Source organism: Palaemon carinicauda, chromosome 39 (assembly GCF_036898095.1).
Source record: "Palaemon carinicauda isolate YSFRI2023 chromosome 39, ASM3689809v2, whole genome shotgun sequence".
Taxonomy (NCBI): Eukaryota; Metazoa; Arthropoda; class Malacostraca; order Decapoda; family Palaemonidae; genus Palaemon; species Palaemon carinicauda.
In genome coordinates, this window is record NC_090763.1 from 14,252,977 (window position 1) to 14,270,703 (window position 17,727).

Below are 17,727 nucleotides of genomic sequence, written 5' to 3' on the forward strand. Positions count from 1 at the left end.
TGTTGCGTTTATGGATCTGAAGAAAGCGTATGATAGAGTTGATAGGGAGGCAATGTGGAATGTGATGAGGTTATATGGAGTTGGTGGAAGGTTGTTGCAAGCAGTGAAAAGTTTCTTCAAAGGTAGTAAAGCATGTGTTAGGATAGGAAATGAAGTGAGTGATTGGTTTCCGGTGAGAGTGGGGCTGAGACAGGGATGTGTGATGTCGCCGTGGTTGTTTAACTTGTATGTTGATGGAGTGGTGAGAGAGGTGAATGCTCGAGTGCTTGGACGAGGATTAAAACTGGTAGACGAAAATGACCATGAATGGGAGGTAAATCAGTTGTTGTTTGCGGAAGATACTGTACTGCTTGCAGACACAGAAGAGAAGCTAGGCCGATTAGTGACAGAATTTGGAAGGGTGTGTGAGAGAAGGAAGTTAAGACTTAATGTGGGTAAGAGTAAGGTTATGAGATGTGCGAGAAGGGAAGGTGGTGCAAGGTTGAATGTCATGTTGAATGGAGAGTTACTTGAGGAGGTGGATCAGTTTAAGTACTTGGGGTCTGTTGTTGCAGCAAATGGTGAAATGGAAGCAGATGTACGTCAGAGAGTGAATGAAGGTTGCAAAGTGTTGGGGGCACTTAAGGAAGTAGTAAAAAAATAGAGGGTTGGGCATGAATGTAAAGAGAGTTCTATATGATAAAGTGATTGTACCAACTGTGATGTATGGATCGAAGTTGTGGGGAATGAAAGTGATGGAGAGACAGAAATTGAATGTGTTTGAGATGAAGTGTCTAAGGAGTATGGCTGGTGTATCTCGAGTAGATAGGGTTAGGAACGAAGTGGTGAGGGAGAGAACGGGTGTAAGAAATGAGTTAGCAGCTAGAGTGGATATGAATGTGTTGAGGTGGTTTGGCCATGTTGAGAGAATGGAAAATGGCTGTCTGCTAAAGAAGGTGATGAATGCAAGAGTTGATGGGAGAAGTACAAGAGGAAGGCCAAGATTTGGGTGGATGGATGGAGTGAAGGAAGCTCTGGGTGATAGGAGGATAGATGTGAGAGAGGCAAGAGAGCGTGCTAGAAATAGGAATGAATGGCGAGCGATTGTGACGCAGTTCCGGTAGGCCCTGCTGCTGCCTCCGATGCCTTAGATGACCGCGGAGGTAGCAGCAGTAGGGGATTCAGCATTATAAAGCTTCATCTGTGGTGGATAATGTGGGAGGGTGGGCTGTGGCACCCTAGCAGTACCAGCTGAACTCGGTTGAGTCCCTTGTTAGGCTGGGAGGAACGTAGAGAGTAGAGGTCCCCTTTTTTGTTTTTGTTTCATTTGTTGATGTCGGCTACCCCCCAAAATTGGGGGAAGTGCCTTGGTATATGTATGTATGTACTAGCTAAGCTACAACCCTAGTTGGAAAAGCAAGATGCTATAAGCCTAGAGAGACTACAACAGGGAAAATAGCCAAGAGAGGAAAGGAAAAATGGAAAACTAAAATATTTTAAGAGCCGTAACATTAAAATAAACATCTCCTATATAAACTTATAAAAACTTTACCAAAAACAAGAGGAAAAATAAGATAGAATAGTGTACCCGAGTACACCCTCAAGCAAGAGAACTCTACCAATAATCAAATCTTACACGATCCGTCGCGGGTATCCCAATCTCCTCCAAAGACATCCACTCTCTCTCTTCTGCCAACTGCACACTGGGCGATATAAGGCATCAAGTTGACAGGAATTCCTAGAGGATCTTCGCCAATCATTCCTGACTCGTGAGCTCCTACAGGGTTGAAATACCGCAGAAGAACTAACTTCCAATCCTGTAGGAAAGCATTATTATTATTATTATTATTATTATTATTAGCTATGGTACAACCTTAAGTGGAAAAGCAGGATTCTATAAGCACTAGGGCTCTAAAAGGAAAAATAGCCCAGTGATGAAAGGAAATAATTAACAAGAGAAGTAATGAGCAATTAAAATAAGATTATCAATGAACAGTAATAACGTTAAAATAGATCTTTCATATATAAACTATAAAAGAGACGTATGTCATCCTGTAAAAAAAAGAAAAAAAAAGCAAAAGGAAAAAAAAAATCTCTGCAAGTTAGAATATTTGAAGCTCCACCAATTCAACTGCCTGATTATGAAGATCATTCCACAACTTAGTCATAGCCTAAATAAAACTTCTATAATACTGTTTACAATTGACCCTTATGATGGAGAAGGCATTCCTATTAGAATTAACTGCATACTTAGTATTATAAATATACAAATGTTACTTTAATAAAAAAAAAAAAAACTTAATAATTGCTATTATTGCTTAGCCAAGCGGCAAAAACTACCAAAATTTAATCCCAAAATCTGATGAGAAAAGAGAGGTTTGGATGGAAAATTAGTTAATTCACAGGTCTGCAAATTTTCCGAATCCAAACTATTATTATTACTATTATTATTATTATTATTATTATTATTATCATTATTATTATTATTAATTATTAATTATTATCCTTATTAATTATTATTATTATTATTATTATTATTATTATTACTATTATTATTATTACTAGGCAAGTTACAACCCTAGTTGGAAAAAGCAAGATGCTATAAGCCCAAGGGCTCCAACAGGGAAAAATAATCCAGTGAGGAAAGGAAGTAAGGAAATAAATAAACGATGAGAAAAAAAATAACAATAAATTATTTTAAAAACAGTAACAACGTCAAAACAGATATGTCATATATAAGCTATAAAAAGACTTATGTCAGCTTGTTCAGCATAAAAACCTTTGCTGCAAGTTTGAACTTTTGAAGTTCTACTAATTCAACTACCCGATTAGGAAGATCATTCCATAACTGTTCTAGTTGACGTATTTGATATGAAAACATTCTTAAGGAATACTGGATACGAATAGCAACAATCAAAATAATAATTTGAAATAATATAAATTTCGGTAATAAAGGAGACATGAAAATATTTTTGAAGTAAAAGAAAAAAAAAACAGAATTAAGAGTGGGAAAATTCCATAAAACTTGACAAAGAACGAAAAATAAGATCAAACTAAATTCAATATTCCAATGAATTAAAAAAATAATACTTTGAAATAACCTAAATTTCTGTAACAAAGACATTAGAATATTATAGAAGTAAGAGAAAGTAATTAAAAAAAAAAAACATTATTAAGAGGGAAAAATCCAATAAAAAAACTAAAAATAAGATACAACTAACTCAACACATTACTTCAGTGAATCTAATCCTTCATTTCCATTTACCTTTGAAGTCTTTGCAAGATCCTTCATGATCTGCTCACACATGTATTTGCTTCTCCCATAAGGATTTGTAACGCCCACACCAGTGGTGTGCTCTTCGTCAGTAGGGAAATATTTGGCTGATCCATAAACTGTTGAGGATGATGAGAAAACCAATCGCTTAACTCCTACTTCGCCCATTACCTGAAGTAGGATTTGAAAAATTGAAGGAAATAGCTTGAAAATTAAAAAATTATATATATATATAGATATATATATATATATATATATATATATATATATATATATATATATATATATATATATATACATATATATATATATATACATACTGTATATATATATATATACATATATATATACATATATATATACATACTGTATATATATATATATATATATATATATATATATATATATATATATATATATATATATATATATATATATCTTCGTGCTTAACCTACTGCACTTTTCAAGACCTGAAATAGGTTCTGAAAATTGACGGAAATAGTTTAGAAATAAAAATATATATTTATCTTCGTGCTTAACCTACTTTTTATGAAATAGGTTTTATAAATTGAAGGAAATAGAAATATATATCTATCTTCGTGCTTAACCTACTGAAAATTAAAGGAAATGGCATAAAAGTTAAATATATATATGTATGTATATATATATGTATGTATATATATATATATATATATATATATATATATATATATATATACACACACATCGTCATTAACTTACTTTTCATGAAACAGGTTTTGAAAATTAAAGGAAATAGCTTAATATATATATATATATATATATATATATATATATATATATATATATATATATATATACTGTATATATATAAATATATATGTATGTGTATATATATATATATATATATATATATATATATGTATATATATATATATATATATATATGTGTATATATATATATATATATATATATATATATATATGTATGTGTATATATATACAGTATATATATATATATATATATATATATATATATATATATATATATATATATATATATATATATATATATATATATATCTTCGTGCTTAACCTACTTAAAAATTTTAAAAAATACATATATTTATCTTCTATCAAAAAAGCAAATCTCTTTTATAACAGCAGTGGAAAATACTCTAAAGATACTGGTATAAAGGCAATAAATGCTAGTAATTCTAAATCTATAACAAAAAAATCAAAATTTTATCTCGATTTTCTACATACTAAATACAGTAAAATGGAAGGCTTCCATTTAAACCTGATTAGTCATTCTATTAAAAAAAACAAGTCTTTTTATACCAGCAGTGGAAAATACTCCAAAGCTATGAGATTCTATTATTAAGGCAATAAATACTAGCAATATTACATCTATAACAAAATAATAAAATTTTCATCTCGATTTTTATATACTAAATACAGTAAAATGGAAGGCTTTTATTTAAACCTTATTAATAATTCCATTAAAAAAAACATGTCTCTCTATACCAGCAGTGGAAGATACTCCAAAGCCATGAGATTCTACTATTAAGGCAATAATATTAAATCTGACAAAATAATAAGAATTTTATCTCGATTTTTGTTCTATACTAAATACAGTAATATGGAAGGGTTTTATTTAAACCTTATTAATCATTCTATTAAAAAAATAAGTCTTTCTATACCGACAGTGGAAGATTTTCCAAAACCATGAGATTCTATTATTAAGGCAATAAATGTTAGCAATATTACATCTATAACAAAATAGTAAAAATTTTATCTAGATTTTTTTATATACTACAGTAAAATAGAAGGGTTTTATTTAAACCTTATTAACCATTTTATTAAAAAAAAAACTCTTTTATACCAGCAGTGGAAGATATTCCAAAGCCACGAGATTCTATTATTAAGGCAATAAATGCTAGTAATATTAAATCTATGACAAAAAAATAAAAATTTGATCTCGATTTTCTACATAGTAAATACAGTAAAATGGAAGGCTTTTATATAAACGTTATTAATCATTCTATTAAAAAAAAAAAACAAGTTTTTTATACCAGCAGTGGAAAATACTCCAAAGCCACGAGATTATATTATTAAAACAATAATATTAAATTTGACAAAATAATAAAAATTTTATCTCGATTTTTTTCGATATTAAATACAGTAGAATGGAAGGGTTTTATTTAAACCTTATTAATCATTCTATCAAAAAAAAAGGCTATTTATACCAGCAGTGGAAGATTCTCCAAAGCCACGAGATTCTATTATTAAGGCAATAAAAACTAGTAATATTAAAGCTATAACAAAATCAAAACTTTATCTCGATTTTCTACATACCAAACACAGTAAAATAGAATTTTTCTATAAACCTTATTAATCATTCTATTAAAAAAAAAAAAAAGTCTTTTTATACCAGCAGTGGAAGATTCTCCGAAGCCACAAGATTCTATTAATAAGGCTCTCAACTGACCTGCAGTAATGTGACTGTCCCAGTTATGTTGTTGAAATAGTAGTCGAGGGGACGTTTCACTGATTCGCCGACGGCTTTCAAAGCAGCAAAGTGGATCACAGCTCCTATCTTGTACTGGAAATGGAAATTAAGGAAATAGGAGAAAATCTAAACAATTTATATCCACTACCTGAAATAGGTGGGGTATGACGGGGCAATGTATCATTATTCAGCTAACTAGAGACTGATTATCAAATTATTTCATCTCTTACCTTTATTGTAAATATCTTTATTTCAACTTCTTTTTATTGGGTTTGATGAGCAGCGACTGAGTGCAGCTAAAAATATTTAACATGCTCCACCCACAAGCACTGTGATTGGCCATCACTCAAATGGTCTATTTAACATGCTCCACCCACAAACATTTTGATTGGCCATCACTCAAATGGTCTATTTAACAAGCTCTACCTACAAACATTGATTAGCCATCACTCAAATGGTCTATTTAGCATGTTCAACCCACAAACATTGTGATTGGCCATCACTCAAATGGTCTATTTAACATGCTCCACCCACAAACATTTTGATTGGCCATCACTCAAATGGTCTATTTAACAGGCTCTACCTACAAACATTGATTAGCCATCACTCAAATGGTCTATTTAGCATGCTCCACCGACAAGCATTGTGATCAGCCATCACTCAAATTGTCTATTTAACATGTTCAACCCACAAACATTGTGATTGGCCATCACTCAAATGGTCTATTTAACATGCTCCACCCACAAATATTATGATTGGCCATCACTCAAATGGTCTATTTAACAAGCTCTACCTACAAACATTGTGATTAGCCATCACTCAAATTGTCTATTTAGCAAGCTCCACTGACAAACATTGTGATTGGCCATCACTCAAATTGTCTATGCTCCGCCGTGGCTCGTTGCGCTCCCACATAAACATTATCTCATTGCTCCTCTGTTCTAGCAAGAGGCACATGAACGTGATGCACACCACCCATGTGAGTCACTTTTAAAGTATCAGAATTATCTATAACCTTTCATCATTATTATTGTTATGTTTATATGAATCAGCTGTGAGAAAGTGGCACCCAATCACGATGCTTGTGGGTGGAGCATGTTAAAAAATGTTTATTGGCACCCAGTAGCTTTTGGTTTGATGTGCAAAGAGCTCTCCCAATTCTTCTATACCCTGAGCTCTTTCTGCCTAAACTCAAATTAGATCTAACCATTTATCTATAACCCTTCACCATGATTTTCTGAGCTCTCCACGTCTTTGTCTTGACTCCTCATCTAATTTTCCGACCAACTGATCCCCATCCCTTTTCAACACACGTCTAAACCATTTCAATTACTTATATCTTATGCTATTTTTCAGATTTTGGATAGTACCTCTCTGCATAACTAATTGCTTTGCAAAATAATCTCCCCATTGTAAACTGGCCATGACTCAAAATTCTACATATTTTACAATCATAATTTTAATCCTTTCTTTTCTGTTTAAAATAATTTCTTATGCTTTTCCTCCAGCATGTTCCAATACTTTCAAAACATGCTCAAGCAGTCGTATTCCTATGTAATTTCGACTTTGTATCCCCATAAACTTTGTAAGTTATTACTAAATGGCTCTTTCACTACACGTGGATCCTACTGGTTAGTAAAGTGTTAACGCACTATCCTTCCCTTTGCATGGACAGCAGATTGAACCCCAACTAGGCCCGTGAGCGTAAGCTGTTTACTAGGGAGGTAACTGCTGAGGTTGAGCTTACCTGGCTGACACCTAGTGAGCATCACTTTAGATGAAATCAGAACTGAAACCTTTAAGCTTTAAACCTTTACCTTTCGCTTTGTCGTGATTTCATTTAGTTTGGTAAGCTCCTTGATGACAGGCTTTGGTGATACTTTTCCAGTTGGTCCTGGGACTTTTCAATTCTCTTTTTTTCCGAGTATTCTCTTTTCCCATCCAGTTAGCAAGTTCTCTGTTGGTCTCTCCACAGTGCCAACCACTTCTAGTTCATGTTTTTATCCTCAACTACGAATTTACAAAAATACTATTCTACCTCCATCACTCCAGTATTTCACTATTTTCAACTTTTTGTATTTTTATTTTTATATATCAACTCCGCTCTTTTTTATTTCTTTTCTATGTTTTCTGTGCCAATTTGCCCAATTCCTTTTCTTCCATCTCTCCTGACTACTTGCTCTCCCCACCTTCAGCTTATAGGTCTCTACTCTGTACCCTCCTCTCGGTCCATCCTCTGCTAGATATTGAAGGATTTCTTTGGCTAACTCCCTCTTTAGAGCCTACATCTTAATTTCTCTGTATAGCTTCCTTAAATGGGTTCCACTGACCGCTTTTTATGTAATACTAGTGTACTTATACATCTTGATTTCAATGTATAGCTTCCTTAAATGGGTTCCACTAGTTACTGTTTATGCAATACTAGTGTACTTACACATCTTGATTTCAATGCATAGCTTCCTTAAATGGGTTCCACTAGCTATTTTTTTATGCAATACTAGTGTACTTACACATCTTGATTTCAATGCATACCTTCCTTAAATGGGTTCCACTAGCTATTTTTTTATGCAATACTAGTGTACTTACACATCTTGATTTCAATGCATACCTTCCTTAAATGGGTTCCACTAGCTATTTTTTTATGCAATACTAGTGTACTTACACATCTTGATTTCAATGCATACCTTCCTTAAATGGGTTCCACTAGCTATTTTTTTATGCAATACTAGTGTACTTACACATCTTGATTTCAATGCATACCTTCCTTAAATGGGTTCCACTAGCTATTTTTTTATGCAATACTAGTGTACTTACACATCTTGATTTCAATGCATACCTTCCTTAAATGGGTTCCACTAGCTATTTTTTTATGCAATACTAGTGTACTTACACATCTTGATTTCAATGCATACCTTCCTTAAATGGGTTCCACCAGCTACTTTTTATGCAATACTAGTGTACTGAAGATGTTTCAATGCATAGCTTCCTTAAATGGGTTCCACCAGCTACTTTTTATGCAATACTAGTGTACTTACACATCTTGATTTCAATGCATACCTTCCTTAAATGGGTTCCACTAGCTATTTTTTTATGCAATACTAGTGTACTTACACATCTTGATTTCAATGCATACCTTCCTTAAATGGGTTCCACTAGCTACTTTTTATGCAATACTAGTGTACTGAAGATGTTTCAATGCATAGCTTCCTTAAATGGGTTCCACCAGCTACTTTTTATGCAATACTAGTGTACTTACACATCTTGATTTCAATGCATAGCTTCCTTAAATGGGTTCCACTAGCTACTTTTTATGCAATACTAGTGTACTTACACATCTTGATTTCAATGCATAGCTTCCTTAAATGGGTTCCACCAGCTATTTTTTATGCAATACTAGTGTACTTATACATCTTGATTTCAATGTATAGCTTCTTTAAATGGGTTCCACTAGCTACTTTTTATGTAATACTAGTGTACAGGATCCATAAAAAATGACGGTTAAATATTTAGATAGATATGCACACACACTCAGATTCAACTCTTACCACCGATCTGTCTTTCCTAACAATAACTCCCCTCACCAGGGAATGAATACTTCCTCTAATACCTACACGAGGGACGTGGAGAGACCGAGTAGTTATATGTCTAGCCAGGCTATTGCGCATGACCAAAAGAAATACAGTATACAGCTTATGTCCTCAGGCTTTATTAAGGCTCCAAGTTTCTTATGCATAAATTAATACTGGTATGACCATCTGATTAATTACTTTTTAGAGAAAGTGGCATTTTAATTTTCATAATCTCATTTTGTTCACCAAAAGATCTCCATCCCATAATTATCCGTTCTCTTGGTTTCCGTCTCATGTCCTGGGGAAACATTTACTGTCTGTCAAAAGTACATAATATTCGCCCATAGCCCTTATTTGCTATCTCTGCATTTTCATTGAACAGTCCTATATTTCTGCTTTCTTTATTCGAATCTTCTATCATCTTTTGACATTCCTCCCCTGATTCACTAAACAGAACTATGTCATCTGTGAATCTTAAATTGTTAAGGTATTACCCATTAATGTTAATTCCTAGATTATCCTAATCTTAATTCTTAGAAATAAATTCTAGGCACACTGTGAATACTTTAGGAGAGATGGAGTCTCCCTATCTAACTCCTTTTTCAATCAGAATTTTCTCACTATCTCCATATAATTTTAGGATTAACGTACTTCCTGTATAGATATCTTCAAGTGTTCTAACATAAGATTCATCGATTCCTTGTCTTTGAGAGGCTTTCATTACTGCTGGAGTTTTGACAGAATCAAAAGCTTTTTTCATAGTCTATAGATGCCATACATAATGGTTTGTCATACTCTGTTGATTTTTCCATTAGTTAGTTAATCACATGGATAAGGTCTGTTGTTGAATATCCCCCTTCTAAAGCCTCTTAAGTTTAGTCTTAAAAGAGAGAGAGAGAGAGAGAGAGAGAGAAAGAGAGAGAGAGAGAGAGAGAGAGAGAGAGAGAGAGAGAGAGAGAGAGAGAGAGAGAGAGAGAGAGAGACTAAATGCAATGCCTGTCAAAAACAGTAGATTTGAAAAGACACAAACTAAAAAAACTCACTGCATTTTATGGATATGATAAAACAGTATGAGAGAGAGAGAGAGAGAGAGAGAGAGAGAGAGAGAGAGAGAGAGAGAGAGAGAGAGAGAGAGAGAGAGAGAGAGAGAGAGAGAGAGTTGAATTTGAAGAGGAGACAAACTAACACAAACTAACCATTTTAAACAATCTTCGAAGACCCTCGCGATCAGTCAGATCAAGTTCATGGAAGTGGAGCGTCTTGCCGGTGATGTCTTGGACTCTCTCGAGAACTGGAGGAAGTTTGGATCCATTTTGAGGAGGAATGGAATTCACGAAGTTGTCCACAACGATCACCTCGTAACCGACCTGTTGACAAGATTGAATTGAAGGTGGAAGTTGAATGTGAGAAACATTAACAGCGAATTTTTTTTTTTTTTTTTTCGTGGAATGAAAAGTGAGATGAATAAAAAATTAATAGGTATATTTCAGTAGAACTGAAAGTGAAACATGGATTTATAAAAGCATTATTATTATTACTATTATCATTATTATTATTATTATTATCATTATTATCACTTGCTAAGTTACAACCCTAGCTGGAAAAGCAGGACGATATAAGCCAAGGGGCTCCAACAGGGAAAATAGCTCAGCGAGAAAAGGAAACAAAGAAAAAACAAATATTTTAAGAAGAGCAACAACATTAAAATAAATATCTTGTATATAAGCTATAAAAACTTTAAGAAATGGAGAGGAAGAGAAATAAGATAGAATAGTGTGCCCGCGTGTAACCTCAAGCAAGAGAACGCTAACCTAAGACGAAAGAAGACCATGGTATTATAAACTACTTTTTTGTAGAATTGAAGGTGAAAAAATCAATAAAAAAAAAACATTATTAGCTAAATTATTCATTTTAGTAGTACTGAAAGTGAAACATGAATTATAAATATATTAATAGCCTGAAATTGCTTATAAACATCAGACTATATATCAATTTATTGAGGTCTGTTACTGTATGGGCATGAGTTGTGGTATGACAATGAGACCATCTCCGACAGACTTAGTAAATTTGAGAATAAAGCCTCCAGAAGAATATTGGGACTTAAATGGCAGGCCAGGATTAGAAATGAAACTATAAGAGAGATTACTCGAGTGCTATATGTGGATGGGATCATAGTGAGGGGTAGATGGAGAAGGTTTGGGCATGCTCTTCGCACTCCCCAACAGAGTTTAATTCACCAAACGTTTAACTGGGCTCCATAAGACACTAAAAGAGTTGGAAGACCCAGGCCTACATGGCTGAGGACTATGAAGCGTAAAGTAGATGATGAATGGAGAAGTACTGATTTAAAAGCACAAGATAGAGACGACTGACGAAATCTAATCGAGGCCCTTTGCGCCAATAGGCGTAGGAGTTGATGACCTATATATATATATATATATATATATATATATATATATATATACGTGTGTGTATGTAAGTATGTATGTATTGTGTGTATATATAAGTATATATATATATATATATATATATATATATATATATAAATGTGTGTATGTAAGTATGTATGTATTGTGTGTGTATATATATAAACACACCCACACACACACACACACACATATATATATATACATATATATATATATATATATATATATAGAGAGAGAGAGAGAGAGAGAGAGAGAGAGAGAGAGAGAGAGAGAGAGAGAGAGAGAGAGAGAGAGAGAATGTATAAGTGCATGAGTACGTAATTTCATATGTACATAAATAACATACCCTCCTTCATATCAATAAATACTTATTGATGCTTTTAATCAAAGTAGCAATCAATCATATCATTAAATTCCTTCCTAATTAACATGTAATTCATAAATCTTTACGTCACCCAAACATGAAAAATGCTAATTCGTTAATAAATCATAATTATATCACACGTGGCTTTTAAAATACCTTGAAATTCACTCGTCCGTGTAATTTTATGGTAATCAAATTCTGAACCACTAAATGTGTACTGACCAATAAATCAGATGTTTAATTTGCATCTTTTGAAAATGCCTCGAAATTAGTTATACTGTGCAATTTGTTTAAAGGTTTAAAGGTTTAAAGGTCGCTCATGAATGGCAGAAGCAAGGGACAGTGACATTGCCCTAGCAATCTGGTCAATCAGCGCCCAAGCCTCCTCTCCACCCAAGCTAGAACCAGGGAGGACCAGGCAGTGGCTGCTGATGACTCAGCAGATAGACCTATAGGCTCCCCCAAAACCCCCAACCTTAGCTCACAAGGACGGTAAGGTTGCAGATGCTAAAGGCACTAACGAGTCTGAGCGGGACTCGAACCCCCGTCTGGCAAACACCAGACAGAGGCGTTACCAATCAGGCCACAACAACCCACAAAACGGCAAATTCTTGGTGAATCCAATATAGTGAGATAACTACACACCAATGCAAAATGAATAATCTTAATCCAAATGCCATAAAAGAGATTCCATAACAAATCTTCATAAAATTCTTTAAAAAAGCAAGAATGCTAAAGAAATGAGTTATTCCATTAAACATTATTCCAGAAAATCTTTCTTTAGTGAGGATGATAGTTAGACAGGCAGGTGGCCGATTCACGTTTTCAATTTTAGTTAAATGTTGTCAATGACGAGGGACATATTTCATAAGAAACCGTATGTTAATAGGAGGTCTGTACAACAAATATCACAACAATACTTACATAGCAAAATACTTTTTCTTTTTTTTTTTTTGGGGGGGGGGGCTAAATTCATAGCACTGGAATGGTAAACATGAATATAAATGACTTACAGAAGCTAATCTAAAACATTTCAAATCTGTAAAGGTTTAAAGGTCGCTCATGAATGGAATGGGTAAGGGATAGTGATATTTCCCTATCAAGCAGGATAATACCCTAAAGACTGACCATTTATACATATGATCAATGCCCAAGCCTCCTCTCCATCCAAGCTAAGACCAAGGAGGGCCACGCAATGGCTGCTGATGACTCAGCAGATAGACCTATATGCTCCCCCAAACCCCTATCCTTAGCTCTAAAGGATGGTGAGATTACAGCGACCAAAGGAACTAACGAGTTTGAGCGGGACTAGAACCCCAGTCTAGCGATCACCAGTAAGGGACGTTACCACATTAGTCCCCACTACACATTCTTATTCATTCAAGCTATGCAACAATAGAAATGGAATATGGACATCACTGGACTTTGCTATCAAGCCTTTTACCATCCATCTTTCATTTAGTGCAGGGGTTCTGCGGATTCCTGTGGACTCCTAAAATTGAAGATGAAAAAGAGAGACAATCAAATTGATACTGTCATATACTTATATTATTCAATCTCAATGCAAATTACATCATGTATTACGCAGTACTGGCTATATTCTCTTAGATCCAATGTACCCCCAGAGGAGAAAAAATGTACAATTGAGGGTACATTGTACCCCAGGCTGGGGACCCTTGATTTTGTGTCTTCAACCTTAGATGTAAAAATTCTCTTATTCTACCTTTCTCCATCTTCCCAACTACAAAATTATAATATTTTTTGTGGTAAACCCTATGAGAAATTAGAAATATCTCAACGAGCGCGTATTATTGGTTTTATACATAAAAACAACCACTTGCCAGAACAGAGGAGCTATGAGATATTGTTTGAGAACAAGCGAGCCACCGTGGAGCAAAATTCCACTCGAGTGGAGGCAAATCACGATGTTTGTGGGTGGATCATGTTAAAGATTTTGGGCTGGACAGTCGTAGCCATGATTGATAGTGTTAGCATCATATATCAATACTGAAAAGACGAAATTTAATAAATCAATAGTGTTATCTTAATTAGGTCATTTTCTTGAGGAAATTAACTTTAATATTTAGAGGCTGCTTTAAGGCTGAGATACTTCCACTGTAATGAATAAGTAATCTCTCAGACAACTTCTCCTAAAAGTTTATTCCTTTTAGCTCGGAAAAGTTTCCTAATACCTGATTGGTTAGAATTATCTTATCCAACCAATCAGCTAGCAGGAAACTTTTTCGAGCTAATAGGGCACTGCTGCGTGCAACCAATCAGCTAGTAGGAAACTTTTCCGAGCTAAAAGGGCACCGCTGAGTCAGTGCAAATGCGCCTCGTTGAAAAAAAAAATGAGTATACGTGAACATCCCTCCTGGCCATATAGGTCTACAACTACATACGTCACATCCATAATATCAGACCTAAATCGTAATCGTTTAAACCGATTTCTGATGCGCAAGTGTACACACACACACACACACACACACTTAGCATTTCCCCGAAACTTGGAAATGTAAATGCGAGGAACCAGATGGCTAATGGCGGTTAAGAGACGAATTTATACTCATGACAAAAAAAAAAAAAAAAAAAAAAAAAAAAAAAAAAAAAGTCATATTTAATAACTTCTATCATCATCATAAATACATGGAATTACATGGATTCGTGAGGATATTTTTTTGGACATATAATAATAATAATAATAATAATAATAATAATAATAATAATAATAATAAGTATTATTATTATTGTTATTATTATTAATCAGAGACGAATTCATACTCATTACAAAAAAAGCCATATTTAATAATTTCTATAATCATCATAAATACATAGAATTAAACGGATTCGTGAGGATATTATCTTGGCCATATATCAGCGTCAATGACTTTGGGTGTCAGAATGCCAGAAAACCTAAAATCAATCAATCAATCAATCTCGAACATAATAACAATAATCAATTTCCGAGTAATACGTTCATTTACTTGGAATCTGTTCAGATAATATTAAGTAATATCAAAACATATGTTTTGACACTTTTACTGTTTTTTAGAATGATACATTAATTTATTCTCATCATTTATTTATTTCCTTATTTCCTTTCCTCACTGAGCTATTTTTCCCTGTTGGAGCCCTTGGACTTATAGCATCTTGATTTTCCAACTAGGGTTGTAGCTTGGCCAATAATAATAATAATAATAATAATAATAATAATAATAATAATAATAATAATAATAAGTAGCATTACGAATGATGTATAATGACTTAGCTATAATGATCACATGTATTTGGCAAAGAAATTAAAATGTGCATAATTTTTTTGTTGATAGAATAAATGGATTGGTATCATCAACACATTTTACTAATGAGTTAAAGAACAATTACTGTTCTTAAAACATGTTATTTTAATTGTTCACTACTGTTTTAGTGTTTTGTTTCCTTATTTCCTTTCCTCGCTGAGTTAATTTTGCCTGTTGGAGCCCTTGGGCTTATAGCATCCTGTTTTTTTTTAACTATGGTTGTAGCTTAATAATAATAATAATAATAATAATAATAATAATAATAATAATAATAAAAAGATCATCATCATCTCCTACGCCTATTGACACAAAGGGCCTCCGTTAGATTTCGCCAGTCGTCTCTGTCTTGAAATTATAAATTAATACTTCTCTATTCATCACCTCTTACTTCACACTTTATAGGCCTCAGCCATGTACGGCTGGGTCTTCCAACTCTTCTAGTGTCTTTTGGAGCCCAGTTGAAAGTTTGGTGAACTAAACTCTCTTGGGGAGTGCGAAGAGCATGACCAAGCCATCTCCATCTACCCCTCGCCATGATCTTATCCACATATGACACTCGAGAAACACCTCTCACACTATCATTTCTAATCCTGCCATCTAACTCCCAATATTCTTCTGAGGACTTTGTAATGATATAGATTACCCTTTTCGTACTAGCGTAAAAAAACAGATGTAATATAATATTCAAGTTTAATGCAAATTAATAACCAACTTATAATTCAGCATATGTGCCATTCTATTTAGGTCAGGGTAATAATGTTAAGAAATTAGTATTCGCTTCAATGTGTCTCAGACCATTAAGGGTTTTTAGCCCTGAATATATTGACGATGAAGTCAACTAAATTATGAAAATAGGCAATAAATGAAAATGTCTTTAAACTGTATTAGACGATGAATGAAGAAGATTAAAAAGACTTCGTTTTGTAATCACAAAAGAGAAACATGTGATACGAAAAAAACATGTCAGAAATGTCATACAGTAAAAACTCTAAGGATATTCACCCATTTAAAAAATAGTAATGTTTGTGTACACTTCTAGAAAACAGTACTATATTGAAAAAAAAGTAATGTTAATGTACACTTCTATAGAACAAAAACGTATTGAAAAAAATAATGTTAATGTACACTTCATTTGGGGACTGAAAAAGCCTTTGATAGTGTGCACCGGCCAATTTTGTGGAGAGTCCTGTGTTATTATGGAATTCCTCTTAAATATGTTAATTTGATTAAGTCTGTTCATGAGCATAGCAAGTACAATGTAAATGTTAATGAAGTCTTATCAAATGAATTTCCAGTGAACAACGGTGTACTCCAAGGGAATGTGTTGTCACCTATGTTGTTTATCCTCCTCATGAATTTTGTAATGCGTAGAACAGCCAGATATGGTGGATAAGGATTGGACTGGATTGGTGATAGGAATTTAGCATACCTAGAGTATGCTGATGATGCTGTCCTTGTCAGCAGAACACCACAGGATTTGCAATGCTTGCTTACCCGAATGTATGAAATATCACACGAGGTTGGGCTGAAGATAAATGGAATAAAAACAGGGATGATGAGAACAGAATATGCAATGGAAGATGAAATATCATTGGAAGGAGAAAGGATTAATGACGTAGAATCATTTAAGTATTTAGGAACTATGATCTCCAATACAGGGTCTTTAGAATTAGAGTTTAGTGAAAGAATGAAAAAAAAGCTAATCAGACAATGGCTAGGTTAAGTAAAATTTGGAAAACAAATCGCCTGAAATTACATATAAAGATCAGACTATATATCAGTTTAGTGATTGATTGATTGATTGATTTGAGGTTTTCTGGCATCCTGACATCTAAGGTTATTGACGCTGTCAGTTTAATGAGATCTGTGTTATTTTATGGACATGAGTCGTGGTATGACAATGAAACAATATCCAATAGATTTAGTAGATTTGAGAACAAAGCCCTCAGAAGGATATTGGGAGTTAGATGGTAGGACAGGATTAGAAATAAAACTATAAGAGAGATTACTCTAGTGGCATATGTGGATGAGATCATGATGAGGGGCAGATGGAGATGGTTTGGGCATGCTCCTCGCACTCCCCAAGACATTAGTTCACCAAACTGTCAACTGGGCTCCACAAGGCACTAGAAGAGTTGGAAGACCCAGGCCTAAATGGCTGAGGACTATGAAGCGCAAAGTAGGAGATGATGAATAGAGAAGTATTGAATTGAAAGATCAAGATAGAGACGACTGGCGAAATCTTACCGAGGCACTTTGCGACAATAGGCGTAGGAGGAGATGATGATGATGATGATGAATGTACACATCTATAGCACAATA

The 17,727-nt window shown here is 33.8% G+C and overlaps 1 protein-coding gene across 3 annotated transcripts in view; it reads right to left on the reverse strand.

Annotated features, from left to right (window-relative positions):
- Positions 1 to 17,727, reverse strand: part of LOC137631497 (UDP-glucose 4-epimerase-like) — a 48,051-nt gene that overhangs the window by 6,267 nt on the left and 24,057 nt on the right. For all 3 annotated transcript variants that reach the window (XM_068363261.1, XM_068363260.1, XM_068363259.1), the window contains 4 exons: positions 10,510 to 10,680; positions 5,724 to 5,837; positions 3,245 to 3,424; positions 1,616 to 1,796 (listed from right to left, as the gene is read on the reverse strand). In XM_068363261.1, coding sequence (XP_068219362.1) covers positions 1,616 to 1,796; positions 3,245 to 3,424; positions 5,724 to 5,837; positions 10,510 to 10,680 — 646 coding nt within the window. The remainder of the gene's footprint in view (positions 1 to 1,615; positions 1,797 to 3,244; positions 3,425 to 5,723; positions 5,838 to 10,509; positions 10,681 to 17,727) is intronic.